Genomic DNA, 26,945 nt, shown 5'->3' with positions numbered 1-26,945 from the left:
CAATGTCGACATCCCGATTCCTCTAGATCTGATTATTGAAGTTCATATTAGTTTGTGATCTGTTTTATAGTGGTATTGGCGCTCATTCTTGTCCCTAGCCAAACTAGTAAGTTGGTCTATGGATTGGCCAGGTTACTATGTTTGGGGCATTACAGTCCAAGGTGGGAGTGAGTAGCTAACTCAGTGATTCCATTAGTTCTAAGTTACATATGTTACTAACCTAATCAACATAAGTAATGATAAAATAAGAAATCAAATAATTTCTAAATACTCTTGTTAAATGGGCATATGAATATATGATATGATGCATGCTCTTTCCAAACAATACTCCCTACTAAGCGACTTCAACGCTTATTTCGCATATGCCAACACTTTCTCATAAGTTGCCTAACGCCAAATCGTAAGTCTTATAGGATCTTTACTCTTGCTCCGGTGGTAGACTCTCAGGAGTTTCAAAACTCACTCAAGGGTTCGAGTATCCATAGGTGGTGAAATCCCACTACGGGTGAGTGTGTGGGGGTGTGTGTGCGTGTGTTAAAAAAAATGCAAGTCCTATCTAAAGCAATGAGGTGTGCATATGTTGGTTAAGTAGTTATTAGGTTCCATTCATCCAACATATTTGGGAAGCTTAGGTACCCTCAATTTTATCATGGTTTCAACTGAATCACTAGGCTCGGGGCGGCCGAAGCGACGCTTTAACCGTGTCTCTTGATCCATATTCGGGTTTATCACCTAGAAAACAACTCCTCAATTAATGTAAAGCTAACACTGGCCCGACCAACTGGTCTAACTGATCACTAAGGACTTAGATGACACAGCCCAGACACACAAGGTTAGGCAACCCATCGAAGGGCTGAGGGCGCCCACAAATAATGTAAGAGTCGTCACCCAAACACAAATGTAGAGCGATTGTCGCATTATTACAGTTTGATGTACTAGGTTCATGGCCTTCTTGGTTACTTATTGATCACTATAGGGAGGCTCGTCACCACAGCGTAGGCCGATAGCTCAGACACTGTCTCATACCAACATGCTCGGCTCATGAGTCTTGTGGATCGTATCATTAATCGTTATAAGTAGACTCATTCAATAGGAATGGGGGTATCCTATATTCTATTTGTCGTTGTCATACATTGTGAACACACATGCTCAGTCAACTATTCGGCTAATTCGATTGACTAGGAGAACTCGGCACAACCGGCATTGGGTGCGAGTTCCTGTGTAATTCGATTACTGTCGGTTGTCCGTGTTCGACCCGGGTCAACCGAACAAGTATAGGGTGGCCGACCTAACTGGGCCTACCCTTAGTTTGGGCGGTTAGCCAATTGACCAAACATCGTAGGCAATTCTAATATCACTACGCACCTAGCATCTCATCATGCCATCATATCGTGAGGTTTCATAAAATTCATAGATTCAACCACGCAAACACTTGGGCATTTCATCAAACATGTGAGCCTCAATGGAGTAATACATTCACTGGAGCATTTAATCAAACACGTGAATATTAATAAATCAACACATTTAATCTAGCATGCAATCAAACATGTAAGCATCATCAAAATAACACAATTAATCACTTAGGCATTTTATAAATATGTGACCATGTATAGACAAGCAATGACACATATTACAATCAAACACGAAATATGAACATGATAGCTATTTACAAATCATTCACTACAAGAAATCATTAACTGAGACCCTTAAGGGTTGATAAATGGAAATCTAGACATAATGGTCCGCACCTTAAGAGGGTCTTTCCAATATTTAAGCTCTTAGGGTTGGGATTTTGGGAAAAATCACCAATTCCTAATGTAAAGCAAGAAAGTATTATTAATCGCAAGTAAAGTATAAGTTGTGAAATCAAAGGGTTGAATGCATGTCTTACCTCTGGTTGCAAGTGGCGGTGGATTCGGCGAAGGATTTGGTAAGTTAAAGGGTTTGATCGATAAGATACTAACTCCCAAGCACCAAGATCATTCCCTCCCTCTCACACTTACTCTCTTTCTCTTTCTCTTCTTCTCTTTCTCTTATAAGGCATGAAATTCACATGGGAGCAAAGGAGGTCCCCAAATGCCCTATTTATAACACTAGATTTAGTGCAAATGACCCTAAGGTTTAAGTTTTTACTATACAGGGGAGTGTGTCTCTACCCTTTGGGGGCCACTATGGGGCGTGGGGGTCGACACCCACCATAGGATAGTTGACCCTAGTAATAATCTATGCATAGATGCAATCCGCCCGCCATTTGGACGCATTGATCAATGGATATGATCAAAAGTCAGTTCGAAGATCACCGACCATCGATCGGGCCCGCGACTATATGGATTTGTGTAGGACATTACTCTAGGTTGTTGCCCTAAATTTGGTCACAATTTAATGGTCTAAAAGCCACAACTTCGGCAAAAACTGAACACAGACATCTAACATAAGTTCTGAATTGATTTCAAGATTTTTCATACATCTCAGACACTTACCTTGCGAGTCCAAGTTGAGCGATTCGAGACACTATCCCGGCTAAACATCCGTGATGGATACAAAACCATATTCTAAAGCCTTAAAAGATGTCCAACTTCTTTTTCAGGTGCTTATTGATTCAAATAAAAAATATTCCACCCCGTCCAAAATTTTCAGGGTAGAGGAGAAAGTCGGATTATTAACATTGGAAGAACAATTCAAACTCGCCTTGGCATGTAGTATGAAAGAGGCTTTTAGACATCAGCGATGTCCTGCAAGACAATATGATGCCAAAACAGGATCAAGCTGCATGAGAAAAAAGAAGAAGAGTAACAAACCATACAAGTTTCTCTTCAGACTTGGTGCATTTTATAAGGTGTTAAGAACTACATATAAATATACTCATGAAGAAAGTTTGAACAATCTAATTCAAAATATACAAGATCACAATAAAAAACTCTATACACCTTCTGATTCAAGAGAAGTGAACAAGTACGTATATGAAGAATTGGAGAGCAGCTCAAGCTCAGCAAACGAATCTCCTCACTTGTAGTAAATATGACGAAAAAATATATATTTAATGTTGTCGTAGATTTATAATTCACTACCAAAAAAGGGGGCAAAGGATTCAGACCACATTACTTTTTTGCTACGAATATAAACCTTAACTATACTTGCTACAATTTTAATCCGTAGCTAAAAAGTTGATACACCATTAATAATTAATAGTGTTGTAAGGGGCTCTATGAGGCCTATAAAAAATTATATGTTCTATCTAAGTCATCTATATATTTGTAAATATTACTTTAGAGGTTGAAAAAAAAATCAGCTAGATCGAAGGCTCAAATGGACCACACGGTAGGAAATATTGATATTAAATTACAGTTGCTTCTTATGGTGTGGTCCAGTTGGGCCTCAAATATACCTAAAATTTAGTTTCCTAAAGTAAAATAATTTATTAAAATTATGGATAGGAATGGATTAATGAAATACATCATGGTGGGTGTAAGCCCCGTATCCTAGACCATACTGTTCAGTCAACTTTCGCGGTCTTTCCGGTCGAATTTCGGCAACCTTTGACCCTTAACCGGTATTTACGCGCGACCTTGATTCATACGCCGTCAACCCGAGTCGACTCAACCCGAGACTTGTACCCTAGCGACCGCACAGTCACCGCGGTTCCGATGCCGCAACTCACGTGCCAATGTGATACTCTGGCTAGGAGATGTGGGCCAGCGTTCGGTGCGAGAAAAACGTCGCGCGTACGAATTTCGAGAGAATCTCTACAAGATGTCACCTCAATCAATCAATCAATCCATCCTATCATGTCAAGTACATGTCAAGTACACCATCACCTCTCACCCTTCCCCAAGCAAACCTTAAAGTCAAAAGTTTCTTACAAACCCATACCTTTCTTACACCATTTACCACAAAAGTCAAAAAGTCTCTTACACACCCATCCCTCTCTCTCCCATCCATCACTCCATCACTCAATCACCCATCTCTCTTTACAACTCTCTTCTTCCTTCATTTTCAAATCACAATCGAAGCAACCCAAAAACCTCCATACGTCCAAACTCTTCTACTCCAAGAGAGCCACAAGTGTAGCCCACTTTCCTACCCTCTCATCTCTCATCTCAACCATCCAAACCCCATCTCCTCCGTTAAGATCGAAGCTAAGGAGCAAAGGAAGCCAAGGGAGTAAGAAGATCGAACGGTGGGTGCTTCTATAGGCTAATTTTTCTTGTTTTCATGATGGGCCAAGTGAGGCATACCGATCGATGGTATGGATCTCACTTTGGACCCTAGGTGTGGCCGATGGCCCACCTTGATCCACATGATCATTCCATGATGGGGCCATTTTCCATGAACCCCATCATGATGTTTATTTCTTTTTTTTGTATGGCTAGAGGTCATCTAGACCTTCCATTTTTGTGGAGAAGGGATCTCCACCGTTGATCTTTGATTTGTTGGGCCCACGTGTTAAGGGACCCACTTGATGTATGATTGATTGCAACGGAAGGCCCATGGTGTCGGGGTCCCTCCCTCACATGTGTGTCCCACTCTCTCTTTCCCTCTCTTTTTCTTTTTTTCTTTTCTTATGTTAATATGGTCATGTGGCCCATTAGGTTGGACCCCACAATGAGGCAAGTATTTTATCCAAGCCATTTATAAGTGGGGCCCACCTTATATGTCTTGTACCCACACCCTCCATCATTTGGTGGCCCACCTAAGCAGGGCCCACCTCAATGCATGTATGACGTCAAGCCGTCCAGCGTCCCTGGACGCTAGACAAAAAGGGAAAAAAAAGAACAAATATTAGCTTGTTTCCAAGCTTATGGGGTGGCCCATTCTTATAGGCCACACCTTGATGTATGTATTCAATCCACGCCGTCCATTCCTTTCCCAAGCTCATTTTAGGCGTTGAGCCGAAAGACGGAACCAATCAGACTTTCGAGCGGGCCATAGCATGGCAAACAGCGGGTTTACCATTGAAATATCCCCTGTTGTTTCTATACACCGAAATAGGCTCAATATTGTGCTTGTTTTACTTGTTTTGAGCCATGGAGAGCCATTGGACGAGGTGGATTCATCTAATGTGGGCCCCACATGAGCAAAACCACAGGAAAATCAGAAAATAAAAAAATAATAATAAACACAGCAGCAGCGCGGCCCTGCTGCTGTTAGAAGGCCGCAGGCGCTACCTACGCACAATGGACGGGTTGACGGGCGGACGGGCACAGCCGTGGGCCCCACCATGATATATATTTGTCATCTACCCGTTCATTGGGTGGGCCACTCCCTGAAGTGGGCCCACTCCAAAAATCAGCTTGATCTAGAGCTCAGGTGGCCCACACCGTAGGAAACAGTGGGATTGAACGATGACCTTTGGAACCCTTCTTAGGTCCACAGAAGTTTTGGATCAGGATGAAATTTATTCTTACTCTTCATCTAGGTCTACGTGACATTATCGACGGGTTGGATAGCGTATAAACATTATGGTGGGCCCCACATGGAGCCCACAGTGATATGTGTTTTACTCCCACCGTCCAGGCAGACGGTGGAGCCCACAGTGATTTATGTGTTCCTGGACGGTGGGTGTGTGCGTGTGCGTGTGTGTGTGTGTATATATATATATAATATTATATTATATATAATATTGTATATACTATATATAAATTATATATTATATTATATATAATATACTGGGTGGTGGGCCTTCATGTGGACCCCCTCCCCCCACCATGATGCAAGTGTTGCATCCAAAACCGTTCATCCATTTTGAGAGCTCATTTTATGTCAGGAGTTGAGGAATGGGCCAAATCTAAAATTCAAGTGGACCCCACCATTCAAAGTAGTGGTCAATGACGCCCACCGTTCAAAATTTCCAAGGGGCCATAGCAGTTTCCCATCAAGTTGATATTGTCCCCAGTCCATCTATCACTATGTAAATTATGAAAGGGGAGGATTGGAAACATATTTCATGGTGGTCCTTAGGAATTTTAATGGTGGAAATCATCACCACCACTTTTGTTGGGTGTGGCCCATTTGATATACATAAGGCCCATGTGATTAGGCCCATTGTGATGTATTTTAAGGCCCATGGGCTATGGCCCATTGCAATGTACATAAGGCCCGTTGGTGAGGCCCATTAATGTGGCCCATTTGACGAATGTAAGGCCCACGTGATACGGCCCATTTGATATATTGAAGGCCCAATGGGATGTACCTAAGGTCCATTGCAATGTGTGATCCCAACATGGTTTATGTAATGATGTTTACGATGGGCTATGCCTTTGGAGTAATGTTGGTTTGACGTCCACATTGCAAGTATAGTGTTGGTTAAATGTCCACATTATGACTCTCCCTAGGGCCCATTGATAGGCCTGTACATGTAATGTGTAGGCCGTTTAAGCCCATCTTCGTTATGAACTGCATCCATTATCATATAACATGTTTAGTATAGTTTCATGATTTACGATCATACGTATCATATGTATGCTTGATATGAGAAGTGACTGATCATAGCATATGCCTTCGGGCAGATTGTTTATGGGTTCCCGAATAGGCGGTGCCGCCCTACATGAGCGTACGATACGCGCAAGACTGCTACATGACTGGATAGTGTGATTCATGCATTCGCATTGTGCGATATGGTACTGTACACCCTAGCGACATCAGCGTCGTAGCCTTCACAGGCATATCGTGGTTGGCAAGATTAGATACCGAAAATCTTGTTCTATATGGGGTGCTATAGATATCTCTAGGTGAAAGTCCCTAAACCCTTATGGTACCAAGAGGTTGCTCCAATGTTTAGACCGAGTGGGTGCATGAGCGCCGAGTGCCGATTACCAGACGATTGCGCTTTCCACTGTGTCGTGGTCGGTTGGAAGGGGGTGCGATCTTACCCGCCAGAGAGGAGGGGACAAAGCTAGGCTGAGTTTGACCAGATCAAGGAATGGGTCCGCTATTAACGAGCTGAGCCCGATATTGGCAAGCAGATAGTGAGATCTATTCCACTCACCTTATTGCGCGCGATGAGGTGACAATCTGGTTGGAGTGTACTAGACCCCGGTGGTATTTCAGAGTTGAGCTATATTGATATGTGGACTTAGATGAGGATTCGTATACTTGAGCTTGCATCTCGCATCGCATGGCCTTGGTATGGCCGATATCATTCATATCTTGCATCGCATAGCCTTGGTACGGCTAATGATATTCATGGATTCATCAGCATATTCCGCATTACTCTGATACTGCATAACTACTACCTTGCGCACACACTTTCACCGCCCTCTAAGCTTTTCATAAGCTTATGCACGACCGTTGCATGCAGGTGACGTTGGAGCGCAGCAGCGCTGAGGCAGGAGCGCTTTGCAGATCATCTTGGAGCTTTTTGTTTGTTATCATTGCATTTCCTTTTATGCTCATTGTACTTGTAAAGTTTTTTATCATAGTAGAAATGTGATGGAGTTTTTGGTTGTTGTTTGTGGGTTATGCCCTTGGTTATGCTTATTACGAATCAAACAAGTGTTGAAAATCCTCCTCGTAGCATCCCAGGATCGGAACCTGGCGAACGGGCGTTAGGAGCTGAGAATGGGGTTCTACGGAAGCTGTCGGTGCCGGATTAGGCGATCAGGAATTTTGTGAGCCCGGTTTCCGAGTTTGGGGCGTGACAGTGGGCCCCACAAAGTCCCTAATCGGTCCGTCTGTTAGAAGAGCCACAAATTTGGGCGCACGCTCAAAACAGAGTCGTGCCTCTCCCTTCTCTCTCGCGCACTCTCTCTCTTGCGCGCGCGCGCACTCTCTCTCCCTATCTCTCTCTCTCGCGTGCACTCTTTCTCACGCACTCTCTCTCCCTGTCTCTCTCTCTCTCTCTCTCTCTCTCTGTCATTTGCCTTACAAACATGTCGTAGCTCTGTTCTACCGTAACCCAGCTGCCCTACGACGGCATTGTAACGGTGCTCCGACCACACCTCATCGGCATGCAAATCCAACGAATTAGGGTTTCCACTTCTGGAAGGTGATATTCTTTTGATCTTCTCAGCTTTAATATATTCATGATTATTTAATAGTGCTAAATTCATGAAACGAAATTCTCTTTCTTTTTTATTTTCGGGATTTCTTCTTTGAAGTATGATGACTCAGTTATTTTGATATTGATGTTGCTCACCAAGTGTTTGATGAAATGACTCAACGAAGTGTCGGTTAGTGGCAAGGAAGGTATGTACACCAAAAAAATACCATTTTTCCTTGATTTTGATGTTGCATATAAGGTGTTTGAGGAATAATTGTTGTTGTTTTACAAATAGTGACAAACTGAAAGTACCCTGTATGTGTTTGTGAAAACACTGCATAGGCTCAATTTTGGCTAACACTCGGCTTTACTGGCCCGACCTGCTGACCAAACCGAGCCGAGCTGAGTTCAAGCTGGGATCAGCTAGTGGCCGAGCTAAGGTCAGCTTGACTCGGTGTTCACCCCTAGTAGGACGCAATCACTCAGGTGGATACAAAATTCAGGTGGGCCTCACCACAAGAAACAGTTAGAATGGAAACATCCGCCATTGAAACCTTCCTGGAGCCAACCATCTAAACCGTTCATAGGCTTATTACCACTCAAATAAAGTATAGGTACAAATATTATTCCGATACAAAACTTTTAAGGCACCCAAAAAGTTTCCAATGGTAGGCATTAAATCCCTTTTGTTTCTTGTGGTGTGGCCCACCTAAGTTTTATATCGACCTGATTTTTGGATTCCTTTTTTGTGCATTTTTGTGGCTGTTTTAGCTTAATTGATTCTTCGAAAATGATTCTTTTGAATATGAACAATCCACAATGGGACCTATTATACAACTGTTTTAAGATGATGCTTCCACCTATTTTGTTTCTCTGCTCGATTTTGTGATGCATAAACCATTTCCATCTGGAGTGTTTTTTTTTTCTTTTTCCCTTCTTAATCTTATGCAATCATGTCATTTGTTTGTTAAATGTCGTGAGTAAGAAAATGCCCTTCTATCACAGGATTACAAAATTCGAGGAGCTCGTGGCATTAGGAAGTAGGTTGCTTGTTGGGTTTCACCAAGAGCTAGGTGAGTTCCATTCGTCTTATGGTTTTTCTCTTGCTACATTTTCTAGTTTTAAGTGTCATCACTCATTGACTATACATATGACATTCATATTTGGCAATCTAGAGACTGTCCAAATCTTGGGTGGTTGGCCCTATTGTTGATGGAGTTGTCCCTAAATATCACACTAATTATTTGATCTTAAACATCTAACTTGCCTATTGATGGTTACCAATGTTTTTTATCCACCCATTCAATGGACACCATTTCAGTGGTTAGGATGTTCAATCAGCATAGTTTTATTGGACTAAACCATGTTAGATTATTTAGGTCACTGTTGAAGAGCTGATGAGTGGACACACATGCTAAGGTCGCATGATATGAACCAAGTATTCGCTTAGACAGCCATTTCATCTATTTTCTATCAAACGGACTGTATCTAGTGTTGTTAATTATTAATTAAGACTTGCTCTATCTGCCTCATTTTACAGCTTGAGTCATTTTTTTGCCAAACAGCCCTTTACCACATTCTAAACTGGAGGAAGGTGGGAAGTTGTACATTTGAGGTTAATCTTTCTCAAGGGCTGGCAGTTGAACTTTTGAATGATCACCGAATACATCTATTGCTTGGAATACCTTTATTGTCTTTAATAGTTCCAAGGTTGACTCACCATATTGGACCCTATAAGGCAAACAAACTAGAGTTATGTATCATCAAGAGGAGAAATTTGTGAGGTTAGTTTGTTTGAATATGTACACATACTACTTTTACTCAAGTACTCCAATATCCAGAGATTCCAGGTCTGTGTTCCTTTCAATTATTCTTTTTTGAGAGGTAATTCCTTCCATATTAGAATGCTTTTCATATATTTTAATGCACTAGATATATGAAGCTCTTAAAATTAAAGAAATAATTGTGATTCAAGAATTATAAGCATTTCAAACATCAAAATACTTTGGATTACTTACCTTTAATTCCTACTTGACCTTGAGGAAAATTGAGGAAATGATTTTTTTTTTGGTAAAATGTTGTTTTTACTACATGTACTTTCCAAGTATTTGTCACCTGCAACCAGTGTTTCCATTGTTGACAAAAAATCGATAATATCGCCGATATTATCGGTGTCGTTGGACCGGCGATATCGAAACACCAAAAATTCGTTTCTCTTCCTAATGTCGACGAAATATCAGCGATATTTTTGATTTTATCAGAAAAAATAGTTATCAGCGACAACTCTTCCTATTATTTCAAAAAAACAAAATAGATACAGAAAAAAAAAATCTCTTACCATTTTTTTCTCAAAATCTGCCTGTGGGAGTGGCTTTCAGATGGATTTGGTGGGCCAATCACGATCGATAGCGCCGGATTTTCAGAGGTAAGAAATCTCCTTTTTTTTTCTTTGAAAAGAATAGATTCGACCCAATTCCAGCGAGGTTGAAGGGGATTTGGGTTAGGATTTGAAAAGGAGAGAAGTTTCGGGAAAGATATTTGGGATTTTTTTTATGCGGAAAAAACGATTGAGGTTTTCCAGAGAAGATGAGATGAAAGGAAAGGGATTGACTGGTGTATACATCAGCCTGGGTACGTGTCATGCGACGACGAGCGCTGACGCTTCTCGAGCTCCGAGTTATACGAACGGTTCAAAGGAGATCAAAGTTAAATGGGCCCCAAAATGATGTATTTATTACATCCATACCGTTCATCCATTTTTCAAGATGATTTTAGAGCACGAGTCAAAAAATAAATCATATCCAAAGCTCAAATGGACCACCCCAGTGGGTAATGATTTTCACCGTTAAAACATTCATAGGGCCCACTATAAAGTTTATTTTCAATCTAATCTGTTCATAAGGTCAAAAATACCTGGATTAAGAGGAAAAACTAATATAATATTGATCTAAAACTTTTGTGACCCCCAAAAGGGTTTCAATGGTATGCGTTCAATCCCCCATTGCTTTTTGCGGTGTGGTCCACTTGATCTTTATATCTGTGTTATTTTTCGGATCAAGCCTTAATACGAGCTCATAAAATAAATGGACGGTTTGGATATAACACATACCTCATGATGGGACCCACAGAACTTGCTAACGTCAATGCACCCAACTACTTGGTACACCAGCCCAGACGAAAGCTGTCACACCCCAAACTCGAAAATCAGGCTTACGAAATTCCCGATCGCCGAATTCGGTGCCGACAGCCTCCGTAGTACCCCATTCTCAGCTCCCAGCGCGCATGCGCAGAATTCCGATCCTGGGATCCTACAAGGAGGATTTTCCAACGTGCATTTGTCTCATAAGAAGCATAACCACAAGTATACCAAAATCATAAGAACAACATCATCATCATCATCATCATCACATATCCACTAATATAAACATTTGAATATAATGCTAAAAGGGAAATACATATGTCAAAAATCAAAGCTCCAGAAATTCACTGCACGCTCCAAGCTCAACGCTGCTGCAACCTAATGTCACCTGCACGCATCCATCGTGCATAAGCTTATAGAAAGCTTAGTGGGTGGTGAAAGTGTGTGCACAAGGTAAGTGCCCAGTAAGCAATATCAGAGTAATCAGAGTAAGCGAAAATACTGATAAACCCATAATCATACAATATCAGAAACACTAGCAAGATCATAAATCATACGAAATCAGAGAAATACGAAAACATACTGATAGGCCAATAAATACCATCAGTCTTATCCAGGCTATGCGACGCAGAAATATAATAAAAACAATATCATATACTAATGAAGCAATGTAGATCAACTATGGAATGCGGAGATAACAAACCAAATATTAAATGCCGCTGATGCAATGCAATATACAAATCCTGATGAGTCCACGAATATCGTCAGTTGTATCTAGGTCATATAAATGCATAAACATAGTAACCCGAAATGGCATATGCGGCGGATGTAATGCGATATGTGGTGCGAATGGAATGACCATGCTGGAGTGTGAAGCCGGGATGATAGTACGTAGTATCGCAGGTCACAGGGTCCATCATAAGGGACTTCTATCCAAACTAGTCCCATACCTAAATTTGGATAGTCAGACTCAATGTGGTAAACCCCTGATCTCAGGTTAGTCGCGTGCCCAACCGAAATCCTAGTCATGCGAATGTACACGTAACAAATAGTTGCGCACCACCAGCCTGAGTGGATAGTGAATGAATGAATGAATGAGTATGCAACGCCTGCTCAATAAGTCCACATATCAGTACGGTTCCTCTCTGGGAAATCACCGGGGTCTATTACACTCCAAACCAGATTGCCGCCCCATCGCGCGCAACAAGGTGAGTGGAAGAGACCTCACTATCCGCCTGCCAATATCGGGCCCGGCTCGTCGATAGCGGACCCATTCCTCGAGCTGGTCAGACTCAGCCTAGCATTGCCCCCTCCTCTCGGGCAGGTAAGGCCGTACCCCCTTCCAACCGACCACGACACAGTGGGAGACACGGCCTAACGGTATATAGCCCTCATGCGCTCATGCATCCACTCGGTCTAGACGTTGGAGCAACCTCTGGAACCAAGAGGGTTTAGGGACTTTCACCCAGGGATATCTATAGCACCCCATGTAGAACAAATTTTCGGTGTCCCGTCTGGCCATCTACGATATGCCTGTGGAGGCTACAGCCCTAATGTCGCTAGGGCACACAATGCAAGATGCATGAGTCATACAATCTAGTCATGCATCAATCCTATGCATACTGCGTGCTCAAGTGAGATAACCTTCGCCTATCATGGAGTCTCATAATGATATGCCCAATGTCATATGCAATGGTCAACTACATCTCATAACAAACATGCAGATGATGTGCATGGGCATGCATCATGATGTTATGCTATCATGTACTCATAATCGGCCTCGACAATATGGACATTTAACCAACATTGCCCCCAAGGAATGGACCACATAGAGTCTAACATATAATGGATCCATGGCCTCACTCAAGAGCTTAATACACATCACGATAGGCCTCTCACGTCGGCCTATTATATATCACAATGGGCTCCATCGCCTGGCCCTTAAATGCACCACAATGGGCCTCATCACATAGGCCTCATGTACATCACATAAGTCTCGACATCGGCCTTGGCAATCGAAATCGGCCCTGACAATCGAAATTGGGCTCAACAATCGGAATCGGCCTATACAATCGGCTTCGATACTCAGCCTCGATCGAAATCGGTAATCAGTCACGATAACCGGCAAATTGGTCACGATAGTCAAAATCGATCGATACTCAAAATCAGCAAATCGGTCACGATATCCGGCCTCGATCGCTAATCGGTCAATCGGTTACGATAATCAAAATCGATCGATACTCAGAATCGGCAAATCGGTCACGATATCCGGCCTCAATCGCTAATCGGTCAATCGGTTACGATAATCAAAATCGATCGATACTCAGAATCGGCAAATCGGTCACGATATCCGGCCTCGATCGCTAATCGGTCAATCGGTCACGATAATCAAAATCGATCAATACTCAGAATCGGCAATCGGTCACGATATCCGGCCTCGATCGCTAATCGGTCAATCGGTCACGATAATCAAAATCGATCAATACTCAAAATCGGCAAACGGTCACGATATCCGGCCTCAATCGCTAATCGGTCAATCGGTCACGATAATCAAAATCGATCAATACTCAAAATCAGCAAACGGTCACGATATCCGGCCTCGATCGCTAATCGGTCAATCGGTCACGATAATCAAAATCGATCAATACTCAAAATCGACAAACGGTCACGATATCCGGCCTCGATCGTTAATCGGTCAATCGGTCACGATAATCAAAATCGATCAATACTCAAAATCGGTAAACGGTCACGATATCCGGCCTCGATCGCTAATCGGTCAATCGGTTACGATAATCAAAATCGATCGAAACTCAAAATTGACAAATTGGTCACGATATCTGGCCTCAATCGCTAATCGGTCAATCAGTCACAATAATCAAAATCGATCGAAACTCAAAATCGGCAAATCGGTCAAGTCAATCGGAATCGACAATCGGTCATGACAATTGGAATCGATCGATAATCAGAATCGGTAAGAATGAGCTTAACAAGGCCTAAGGGAAGGTCACAATGAGGACGTCTAACCATCATTGCCTATCAATGTGGATATCTAACCAACATTGCTTGCAAGGAGTGGCCCACATAAGGGATTCATACGTAACGTAACGGCCACACATACGTCATATTGGGCCTCGCCCATGGGCCTTAAAATACATCACAATGGGCCACAACCCATGGGCCTCGAATACACAATTGATGGGCCCTACACATGGATCTCATACGCATCAAATGGGCCATGTATCTAGGTCTCGAATACATCAAATGAGCCACGTGTCATGGGCCCAATACACGTCACAATGGGCCGCACGATAAGAGCCTAATACACATCATAATCGGCCTCGTGTACATCAAGTCGGGCCTCATCATATAGACCTCATATACGCCAAGTGGGCCACAATAATGGGCCTCAGACACATCAAGTGGGCTGCATCAATGGGCCACACCAATGGGCCTCAGACACATCAAGTGGGCTGCATCAATGGGCCGCACTAATGGGCCTCAAGTGAGCTTGGACCATACCAAAAATTATTTCAATATTTGTAGGTATAACATGTGTATCACTGTACATTATCATTCCATGGGGCACATGACCCACTAACAATGATCAGTACTGTCCAAACATTAGACAGCACCATCCAATATTGTCCAGCACTGTCCAGCACTATCTGGACGGTGTGGATGAGACAAATACATCACGGTGTAGCTACAACACCACCCAAACATTGTCCAGCACCGTCCAACATTTCTGGACAGTATGGGTGAAACAAATACATTATGGAGGGTATCCACGTCCCTCACCCGGGACGGTGTGGATACAAATAGCTATATCATGGTGGGTTCCCACCATCCAGATGGAGGGTGAGGATAGAACACATCATCAAGGTGGTCCGTACGTGATAGATTTCCGCTGTCCAGGACGTTACGGTGTGGATGTACAAATATACATCATGCTGGGGTCCACTTGTACGTGGACTAGATGGTGTGGATATAATAAATACATCAGGGTGGAGCCACGTGGTGGGCCACCCTTCCAAAACACAGGGCCCCCCGTACCATGCTGCTGGACGGTGAGGGTATACAACTCATTCATTAATGGGTGGGGTCCACGTCAGCGTGGCCCACCGTTTTGGATCAAAGTGATATTTGTACTTTCCTTTATCCAGGCCTGTACTCAACGACAGCTAGGTGGACCCTGTCCACTGAAAGACCAGGTGGGCCCTGCCTTGAAATGATCTGAACTGCATGGATGGTGTGGTTGCAGACCACATACAGCAAGGTGGGCTGTACATGGCACCGTCCAAACGGACGCCTCAGTTGAAACACGCAGATCAAGGTGGGGTCCACGAGCGTGGCCCACCTAAAATGAGCACACCAATGGATGGGCGGTTTAGATGTATAGGGAGGTGGATCCCACAGATCCTGGTGACGTCAATACCCCAGCAGTGGAACTCACGGGGCTTACGGATTCGCTGCAACAGCAGCTGCAGCTGCTGGTCCCGGTAGATGAATGGCTTAGATTCAAGGGACCCACAGCATGCTGACATCGTAGCAGCTAAGTTGGCCCACGCGCAGATGCTACACACACCTGCCGGCCCCACCAGCAAAATAGATGAACGGTGTGGTGCACAAACACACGCATCATGGTAGCCTGACACCACCCAGCTAATCCAGCACCGTCCAGAGGCCTGGACGGTTTGGATGAAACAAAAAACATCACGGTGGGTCCCACATACATCAGGGCCCACCGTCATATATTAATATATATATTATTATATTATTATATTATTTATTTGTTAAATCTTAAAATCGTCCAGACTCTGGATGTCTTTGAGGACGTGGGTATGAAATGCATCACCAGGTGGGTCCCACCTGCCACGTCTGGACGGTGGAGACCTTACACATGCGCCTGGGTCCCACCGTCCAGCAATGGATAGACGGTGCGGTTTACATTACAAAACCAGGTGGGCTCCACCGTGCATAGTTGGATGGAATGCATACATCTGGTGGGTCCACACGCGCGGCCCACCAGCTTGTATCATGCAGATATTTGTTTTTCCACTTCACACGGTCCAGCAGCAGCTGCTGCTGGACATCCTGAGGCTGGACGGTCTGGATGACCATCCTCAAAGTGCGCCCAAGAGTTTGGCCAAAATGGATGGATGGTTAGGATATAACGCACACCTCGTGATCAGCCCACCGTCCAGAAATCTGGACGGTGCAGATCTGAAGCATACATCACGGTGGTTCTCACAGCAGGACGGCATGGATTAATACCTCAAGGTGGGCCATGCAATCAAGGAAAAAGAGAGAGAGAAAAAAAAAAGCACCCACCGTTAGATCTCTTCTCCATTCTTCCGCTAATGCAGGCTAGAGCTCAAATGGGTGGACTTCAACGGTTGAGATCGGACTTGGATGGTGGAGATGGAAGGTGGGAAGGTGGGCCACACAACCTCTCTCCCATGGAAGCTTGGACGAGAGTTGCTCTCATGGAGCTTGAGAGAAATGAGAGAGAGAGAGAGAGAGGTTGGAGGAGAGAGATGGGTGAGTGATGTGGTGGGTGTACTTTGTGTAAGAGAGAGTTTGACTTTGGGGGTTGCTTGGGGATGGGGTTGTACTTTAACATGTGAGGTGATGTGTGATTGATTGATGAGATTGATGGGATTTGATGTGATGTTTCTCTTGAGTTTTGCAACAGCGCGGTGTTTTCCTCGAACTGAACGCGGGCCCACATCTTCTGGCCTGGGTATCGCCTCGGTGTGCGAGACGCGACATCAGAACCACGGCGACGGCGCGGTCGCTAAGGTACAAGTCTCGAGTCGAACCGACTCTAAAAGACAGGGTACAACTCAGGATCATGCACCACTGCTATTTACGCGTCGTGGGTCGTCGAAATTCGACCGGGAGGACCGCAAAAGCCTACGGAACGGTACGAGCTAGGACACGGGTCTTACAAAAGCTCTCTTTTAAGAGTGTGAACTCGGTGCAATTACGCTTTAGAAATGATGGTGCGGCTCTCACGGCGGGCCCACCTTGATGTATTTATTTTTTATCCATGCTGACCATAGGTTTTTCCAGATCATTATAAGACGCTAGCCCAAAAATGAAGCAGATAGAAATCTAAGCTGGGCCATATTTTAAGAAAGAGTGGTGGTTGAACCTCCACCATTAAAAACTTCTTCAAGCCCACATTAATGTTTTTGTAATGTTTATTTTTCATCCAACCCATTAATAAGGTCACATAAACCTTTATGAATGGAAAAGAACAAATATCAGGTTGGTCCAAAACTTTTGTAACCCATGAGAAGGTTTTAATGGTCAATCACCAATGTTTCTTATGTAAAGGTCCACCAAAGATTTGAATCTGCTTCAATTTTGAGATTATACCCTAAATTGATTTTTTTAACTAGATGAACAGGATAGATATACAATAAGTATATCAAGGTGGCCCCACTGTAAGTGTTGTACTATCTTATGTCAGGCTAAGGTTGCACATAATCCACTCTACTCTTTGCACCACTAAGTGGGTGGGAGTCAATACGCCAGTGTATTATTTATTTATTTATTTATTTATTTTTATTATTATTATTTATTTTTCAATTCATCCCAGCAGGAATGGGACCATGAACAGTTTGAATGTATATAAACATCACGGTGGACTAGGGAGGTTTATTTGTCATCCAAGTTGAAACCTTCCTAGGAGCTATGGCCCACACTGGTGTTTATTTGTCATCCAAGTTGTTCATAAGATCACATGGAGATAGATGAAGGTAAAATACAAAAATGACATGGATCCAAAACTTTTGTGGCCCCTAATGATTTTTCAACCGTCGGAATGTTCAATTCACATTGTTTCCTATGGTGTGGTCCATTTAAGCATTGGATATGCTTCATCTTTGGGATCAAGCCTTAAAATTATCTTGTAAAATGGATGGATGGGGTGGATAAAATACATAAATCATAATGGGCCCCACATAGTTGACTCAGTACGTAAGCATATTGATTTATACGGTGCGCATGTGTCACTTGTTTGTATCTTTGGATTGATGGGTCAATGTTCTGTAAGGGGCATCATAATGATAAATATTTTATCAATGTTGTCCATTTATTTTAATAGATAATTTTAAGGAATGAGTTCAAAATGAGACAGATTTGCATCTCAGGTGGACCACACTAAGGGAAACAGTGGTGATTAAATGCCCACCATTAAAAATAGTGGTATAGCCCACCACTAGATTTTTGGATCTACCTAACTTTTAGAACATTGTCCTATTGTGGCCTTTCAAAACAGATGGTAGGAGTGGATTTGTGACGTACATCTCTATCATGCAAAAACCACACTAATTGGATAATCCAATCCATCCTTGATTTGGTATCTTTGAGTTCATTCACTTTTACATGTCTTAATTACTGTATTCCAGCTGCATTTGTAATATATAAACTCATTTTGGTTGCTATTAAAGTGATTTTTTATAGGATCGCATGCCTTTTGTGTTCCATTAAATGAAAACTTACTATGTAATTCATTTTTTTTTTTACAATTTTTTCATTCATGAATATGTAAATATGTGTATTCATGCATGTCCTAAAGTTTCACTGAAAAATTCCACCATTTTCTCCATGTTTCCCCCTTTTTTCCTGCATTTTCGGTTATCGGCAATAACGATATTATATCTTTATCTCTGGCCAGCAAAACTTGTAGCGATACCGACAACTCGAACACTGCCTGCAACTACTTTGTTACTATTCTGAAATCTCATGCTCAACAACTTAATTGCTTGAGAAGATGTCCTTGTATTCTTTCTATTAAGACTCGTTAATGTTATATTAATGACTCAGATTGCATAAAATGGCAACTTGTGTTGACATGATCAATTTCTAATATATAAGTCAAAGGTTCGAGATTTGGTGCCCATTTCTTCAAAAATGGCAACTTGTGTTGTTTCCTGGGATGTTCTTATGGAATCTCTAAGAGTCAAGGACCCTTTCTGCCTAGAGCTATCAATTTCAAACTTCCAATATAGCCTTGTTAGGAAAATGGTGGATGGTAAAAGGTCCTTTCATGTTTGTAGGTTCAAAGAGTGTTTTTTTAAAATTTAAAAACAAAAAGAAAAAAGAGATATGCTGGTTTTAAAGAGTTTTTAAGGGTTGAGCTAGATTAGATGCATGGTCAGAATTGTGAAGGAACTACAAGTTCTGACTTCCGAGTCTTCTCAATTGTAAGTTAAATATAAATATTGTGAACCGATATTTTCTTAAGGAGAGACTCTAGACTTCGAGAAGTACTTTCTCAAATCTGTCAGATGTGATGCTCTTATGATTAGCATTATGCTATGTGATTAATGATCCTAATCAAATATCAGATGGTGTAATGCCATCCATATCTGCGTTGTAGGATCTAATTCTTGATTTTAGGTGTTTCTATTTGTTGAAATTGCTTCATATATTACTTGTTTCTTTAAATTGTGATTGTGGGATTATGAATATCCAACAGTCTATAGCCTTCACATTGAGTAGCAATTTCTCACTAAAATGTTGTTTTAATAAATTGATATTGAAATGTGGACATTAAAGCACGGGTAGTAGCAAGACCTGAGCTTGATCACTTTTCTATAACTGTTATGTGTGAGCGTATGTTGCCTTCTGCTTTGCTTTGTGATTAGTGTTTCACATAACATATAAAGCAAAAAAGTTTAGCTTAAGTTATGGCATTAATTTTGGGTTGGTTTCTTGACTGTACAGACTTGAGAACATGTTGAATTATGGTCTTAAACGAGTGTGGGCTGTTGGATATATGAAAGGTTCGCGCCAGTGAGTGTTTTAACCATTGTCCTTTTCATTCTCTCCCTGCCAATGAGTTTTAAGTTACAGGAAGAAATTTTGGTTCTCAACAATTAATGGATAGTTCAAGGTGGTTTGCAATCATTGGTTTCATGGCATCATAGTATGTTGATATTTATTGTTTTGCTTGAGAGAATAATGCAACTAGTTCTATTTTACAAAAATTGTGTTCACTGTTCATTAAAGCTTATTAAGTGGTAAACTATTCAAGAAGATACAGGTTCAAGTAACTTGTCCTAAAGTTGTCTACTTGCTTAAATATGTATGTCTTTGTTTTGCGTATAGGGTTGTAATTGGATATGATGAAGGAACCATTATGATAAAAATTGGTCGAGAAGAACCAGTTGCTAGTATGGACAATAGTGGCAAGATCATATTGGCTAAGCATAATGAAATTCAAACTGTGAACATCAAGACTGTGGGGGCAGATTTTGAGGTTAGTTCATCTTGTATTTATCTTTTTGCAAGACATATACTATATCAAAGTTGAAGTTGTATTCTGTTGAAGTTAACATGGTAACATTGCCATTTACTCAACTTCTCAGGTTACAAATGGAGAACGATTGCCTTTGGTTGTGAAGGAGTTGGGAAGTTGTGATCTTTACCCTCAGGTAAGTGAACTTTGCTCAAAATATTTCTACCAACCATGTGGATATCCTAAACAGTTGTTGAAATGGACGTTTTTCTTCTTTAAACTCTAGCATGGTGGAGAACATTAATATTCATGTTTCAACAACGAAGTTGAAAATCATTGAGTTGTTTCTAGGCAGTAGGTATAGACTTGACTTTATTTTCAGAGATGCACAATCAGAAGATGATTTAAAGCAGTGGATGAAAGAAGATTCTCAAGGATAAACAGTATTGAAAGATAGGTGAATAGCAGTACTCTTCTTGAGGCTGCCACAGAATTGTGGAAGACAATACATGATATCTATTCTGAATAAAATAACATTGTAATTGTCTACCAAGTACTTCTGTCATACCTCAGTTTAAGCAAGGCATGAAAGTGTGGGTATTACCATCTCGTTAATAACGTTAATGGTAAAAACTGTTTGAATGGGTTTATGTCTTCACATCTCGTCCTAAGTGCACCACTGACATGGTTGCTCATGGTTGAGCAGGGTTGAACTAAGTGGTCCAGGTTTTGAAACTTGCATGGAAGGTTTCTTCTGAAGCTTGATTTGCTGAACTTACATTCATCAGCTATGACTAAGTTTAAAATTTTCTTCCATATTTCTCTAATTGTATCATTTTCTTCCGTATTTCTCTAATTGTATTAAATTAATAGTTAAAAGACCTATCTAGTTATGGCACTAGTTGTTTCATTGTTTCATTTACAGCAGTAGATAAGTAACTTATTTCAAATAATCTTGCCATTTTTGAAATATTCTATATGATTTGGAACCTTCAAGTATCATCTTGATTTGTTGGTTTGCAACAGGTAAAGATTTGGGAAGATAGGAAGGCATTGCCACATGTGCACTAGGACCCTCTAATTCCTGCTTTTTCTTTGGCCCATCTAGGACTTAATTCACCTTTCTTAGTACATCTTTGTTACATATTTTGACTTAGAAGTTATTGTATCAAATGACAAAACTTCTATTACAAATTTACAATTATATGCCACATGTGCAATTTGTAAGTAATTTCTAAGCTTTTATACCAACTTCGACTAAATTAACAGAATTTTCATTCGAGGCCAATAGTCTGTATAGATGGGGGAATATTTTGCATTAATGATGATGATACATATCATTCGTCAGGTGGATCCCAATGTTAGTGTTCAACAGATCAAAAATCTACTCTGTTAAACAATCACAGCTATCTGATCGGTGGACTTCCTCGAGTTGCATATGTATATCTCTAGTTACTGCATCATTTCATCTACAATTTCATGTTTACAAATGTTTCTGCATCATAAATATTGGGAATGTAATTACAATTTGATCTTTCCTATTAACTAAATTATGTATTTTAAGGTTATTTTCTCCATCAACGCAAGGCAGAGATGACAGATTTCCTGAGAAAGGTCAGTTTTTTTCATACGAAACTAAATAGCAATGATGTACAAATGCATTTATGTAGAATGTTTCTTGTTGCTTACTTTCTGCAGGTTCATATGTATGTAGATTCTCAAGAAAAACTTACTCATTCTCAGATTGCATTGTGGAATATGCATCCATTATTCAAAAAAAGGGTGACATTCCAAGCACTCACACTCTCTCCTTGCTAGCTAAATTGGTGAGTCTTCTTTCCTTCATACTATATGATTCATTGATGAATTGGCCTGGCCATTTGGACAAGCCCATGTTTATATATTATCTCGAAATTGATGAAGTAGATCCGGATGTGCGTCGGAACTATCCAGATGTTAAGTGGGGGTCCCTGGAAGGTGGGAACCGCTATTATAACCATGATGAAGCTGTCCATTTCCTATGGACAGCAATATGGATGGCCTGACCATTTGGACAGGCCCATGTTTATATATTACCTCGAAATTGATGAAGCAGATCCAGATGTGCATCGGAGCTATCCGGATGTTGAGCGGGGGTCCCTGGAAGGTGAGAGCCGCTGTTATGTCCATGATGAAGCTGTCCATTTCCTATGGACAGCATTGAAGGGGCTTGGCAATTTGGACAGGCCGTGTTTATATCTGTATTTGCAGAGACCACACCCTTAACCGAAACCACACCCTAAACCTATAACCTAAACCTAAACCTTAACCTATAACCTAAACTTTAACCTATAACCTATAACTTCTAACCTAAACCTAAACCTATAACATATAACCTAACCTAAACCTAAACCTAAACCTGTAACCTAAACCTATAACCTATAACCTAAACCTAAACCTATAACCTAAACCCGATCATAAACCCGATCCCGAACCCGAACCCGATTTCTTAAACCAATAACTTATTCTCAATTCCCTAAAGTTATAACCTATAACCTAAACCTAAACCTAACCTAAACCTAAAACCTAAACCTAAAACCTAAACCTAAACCTAAACCATAACCTATAACCTTAACCTAAACCTTAACCTATAACCTAAACCTATAAACTAAAACCTAAACCTAAATGTATTCTCAAATCCCTAAACCTAAACCTACACCTAATCTTAATCTCAACTCCCAAACCTAAACATAAACCTAAACTTAAAAATTCAAACCTAAACCCGATCCCAAACCTGAACCCGATTTGCTAAACCAAAACCTTAACCTATTCTCAATTCCTTAAAGCTATAACCTATAACCTATAACCTAAACCTAAACCTAAACCTTAACCTTAACCTATAACCTAAACTTTAACCTATAACCTAAACTTAAACCTATAACCTATAACCTAACCTAAACCTAAACCTATAACCTAAACCCGATCCTAAACCCGATCCCGAACCCGAGCCCGATTTCCTAAACCTATAACCTATTCTCAATTCCCTAAAGCTATAATCTATAACCTATAACTTACACCTAAACCTAACCTAAACCTAAACCTAAAACCTAAATGTATTCTCAAATCCTTAAACCTAAACCTACACCTAATCCTAATCTCAACTCCTTAACCTAAACCTAAACTTGAAAACCCAAACTAAACCCGATCTCAAACCCGAACCCGATTTCCTAAACCTAAACCTTAACCTATTCTCAATTCCCTAAAGCTTTAACCTATAGCCTATAACCTATAACCTAAACCTAAACCTTAACCTAAACCTAAACCTAAACCATAACCTATAACTTAAACCTTAACCTATAACCTATAACCTAAACTTATAACCTAACCTTAACCTAAACCTAAACCTATAACCTAAAACCTAAACCTAAACCTATAACCTAAATGTATTCTCAAATCCCTAAACCTAAACCTACACCTAATCCTAATCTCAACTCCCTAACCTAAACCTAAAACTACACCTAATCCTAATCTCAACTCCCTAACCTAAACCTAAACCTAAACTTAAAAACCCAAACCTAAACCCGAACCCGATTTCCTAAACCCAAACCTTAACCTATTCTCAATTCCCTAAAGCTATAACCTATAACCTATAACCTAAACCTAAACCTTAACCTATAACCTAAACTTTAACCTATAACCTATAACCTATAACCTAAACCTAAATCTATAACCTGTAACCTAACCTGTAACCTAACCTAAACCTAAACCTAAACCTGTAACCTAAACCTATAACCTATAACCTAAACCTAAACCCAATCCTAAACCCGATCCCGAACCCGAACCCGATTTCCTAAACCTATAACCTATTCTCAATTCCCTAAAGCTATAACCTATAACCTATAACCTATAACCTACACCTAAACCTAACCTAAACCTATAACCTTAACCTAAACCTAAACCTATAACATAAATGTATTCTCAAATCCTTAAACCTAAACCTACACTTAATCCTAATCTCAACTCCTTAACCTAAACGTAAACTTGAAAACCCAAACTAAACCCGATTTCCTAAACCTAAACCTTAACCTATTCTCAATTCCCTAAAGCTTTAACCTATAACCTACCTATAACCTAAACCTAAACCTTAACCTAAACCTATAACCTAAACCTAAACCTTAACCTAAGCCTATAAGCTTAACCTAAACCAAAACCTATAACCTAAACCTTAACCTATAACCTAAAACGTAAATGTATTCTCAAATCCCTAAACCTAAATATACACATAATCCTAATCCCAACTCCCTAACCTAAACCTAAACCTACACCTAATCCTAATTGCAACTCCCTAACCTAAACATAAACCTAAACTTGAAAACCTAAACCTAAACCCGATCCCAAACCCGAACCCGATTTCCTAAACCTAAACCTAAACCTTAACCTATTCTCAATTCCCTAAAGCTATAACATATAACATATAACCTAAACCTAACCTAAACCTATAACCTTAACCTAAGCCTAAAACCTAAACCTAAACCTATAACCTTAATCTAAACGTAGGTTTTGAGTTTAAAAGTCCATCCTAAGTTTGAACACATTACTCATGTTGGATTTTGTCATAGTTTAGAAGATTTTTAGGTACATTTTTTATTTCTTCATATATAAGTGTTTTTTTTTTTTGTATTTCTTCCTTTTGAGATGTGTACAAAGGCATGCTTGTTTAATTGTGTTTACAAATGTTGTTTTATACAGGCTGATAAGTTAAAGAAGTCAGTAGAGGATGAAATTTATTTTCTCAAGCCAAGGGTTTCAGAACTTGAAAGTGATCTTGTGTCGAAGTCCACAGAAGTTACATCTGCAGTTTCAAGGAAAGAAGAAGCTCTATCTTCTACATTTGCTGAAATTGACCGTTTAAAGGAAGAAAATTCTGTAAAAATGTGAGCATTATTGAATGCATATGGAGGGTGTTTATTATGTTGGAGTGTATTTGTTTCTTGCATATGAGGGCACGCCTTATGTGTAATTCTTATGATAGGTTAAGCACAGTGAAGTATTGTTTATTTAGACATGTGAATGTAAGATACATTGTATGATTTGATTGTTATTTGTAATAAATGCATTATTTTTTTTTTCTGATTGCATTTTATATACTATTTCTATCAGCATTAAGCTTAGATGAGTTATCAATCACAGTGGGTTCTTGCAATGGAAACAGGTCGTATTATTACAATTTTTAAAAAAATAGCTACAAATATAATCCATAACTATGGCTACAGCTTTTATCCGTAGCTATTGGTATCTATTGCTACAGATATTATTGGCGTTATTGGTATCTATTGCTACAGATAAAATTCATTTTGCTACGAATACGATCCGTAGTATGTCCATCACTATTGGTGGGATAGTTAAAGGTATTGCTATGGATATAATCCGTAGCTATTGGTATCTATGGCTACGGATATAATCCGTAGCTATTGGTATCTATTGCTACGGATTATATCCGTAGCTATTGGTATCTATTGCTACGGATATTATCCATAGCTATACCTTTAGCTACCCCACCAATAGCGACGGACGTGCTATGGATTATATTCGTAGCAAAAGGAATTTTGCTACGGTTTTTGGCCGTAGCCTTTGCCCGTTTTTCTTGTAGTGATTGTAATATTTTTACTTTTCAGTTTGTAAGTTGTTTTTTATTTTTAATTTTACTGTATTAATATTTGAATATTATGTTATATGTACAATCTTGAACTCGAAAGCTCAACCTCAACCTCAAACTCAAACACAGCTCAAAAGTTCGAGCTCAAATTCGACTCGATCTAGCCAGAGTTGCAAACCAAGCCGAGTTGAGCTGGCTAATCAAACTCGATCACCAAGCGGAGCCGAACTCGAGCTGAGGGTGGCTACTGATCGAACTGGGCCAAGCTCGACTCGGTTCAACTTGGTGTCCAAGTCTAACTCTAGTTGCTGGTCAGTGCAGGAAAAGCTTCCTACCCCACTATGATGTATATATTTTATCTACCATGTTCATCCATTTTTTTTCAACTAATTTTAAGGTATGAGCTCAAAACTGAGTCATATCTAAATTTAAGGTGGACCTCCCTACATACCATTGTAATGTTAATTTGGCATCTAATCTGCTGATTAGGTCACACAGACATGGATAAAGGGAAAATACAATATTAGCTTGATCCAAAACTTTCCTATAGTATGGTCCACCTAATACTATGATCTGACTACTTTTTACCTCATGCAGGAAAAATGGATAGACAGAATACATACGTCACAGTGGGCCCACAGAACACCAACCAGTACGGACGTTGGTACTCCCGCGGATTGCGTCCTACCCCGCCTGTCTCCAACTGGGAACTGGCGGGAGCTTTGAGTGGTCACCGACGATGTGTGGGTCTTATCCACACTGTCTATCAATTTTTTCTTATCATTATAGGTTATAAGCCCAAAAATGAGGCAGATCCAAGGTTTAAGTAAGCTACACAATGGGATTAAACGCCTACCATTGAAAATCTTTTGGGGCCACAAAAGTTTTAGATGGAGCTGATCTTTGGTTTTTTCTCTTCATACAGGTTGGATAGCGAGTA

General features: G+C 40.6%; 1 protein-coding gene across 9 annotated transcripts; it reads left to right on the top strand.

Moving 5' to 3' along the window:
- The first annotated feature begins 8,867 nt into the window (after positions 1–8,867).
- On the top strand, positions 8,868–25,419 carry LOC131229557 (coatomer subunit beta'-1-like). 9 transcript variants are annotated; one of them, XM_058225557.1, is made up of 8 exons: positions 8,868–9,051; positions 9,544–9,762; positions 19,857–19,925; positions 20,241–20,391; positions 20,501–20,566; positions 21,935–21,984; positions 22,069–22,196; positions 25,099–25,418. In XM_058225557.1, the coding sequence occupies exons 2-6, from the start codon at positions 9,734–9,736 to the stop codon at positions 21,965–21,967; spliced, it is 348 nt and encodes a 115-aa protein (XP_058081540.1). In that variant the 5' UTR covers positions 8,868–9,051; positions 9,544–9,733; the 3' UTR covers positions 21,968–21,984; positions 22,069–22,196; positions 25,099–25,418. The 9 variants fall into 9 exon arrangements, 8 of the variants coding, with proteins under 8 accessions (XP_058081540.1, XP_058081538.1, XP_058081541.1 ...); XM_058225555.1 differs by having other exon boundaries at positions 8,868–9,762; XM_058225558.1 differs by having other exon boundaries at positions 8,876–9,762; positions 22,114–22,196; positions 25,108–25,419.
- Positions 25,420–26,945: the final 1,526 nt, after the last annotated feature.

Source organism: Magnolia sinica, chromosome 16, assembly GCF_029962835.1.
Source record: "Magnolia sinica isolate HGM2019 chromosome 16, MsV1, whole genome shotgun sequence".
NCBI lineage: Eukaryota > Viridiplantae > Streptophyta > Magnoliopsida > Magnoliales > Magnoliaceae > Magnolia > Magnolia sinica.
Note: the sequence above shows the minus strand (reverse complement) of the source record. Positions and strands in the feature narration are given on the sequence as shown.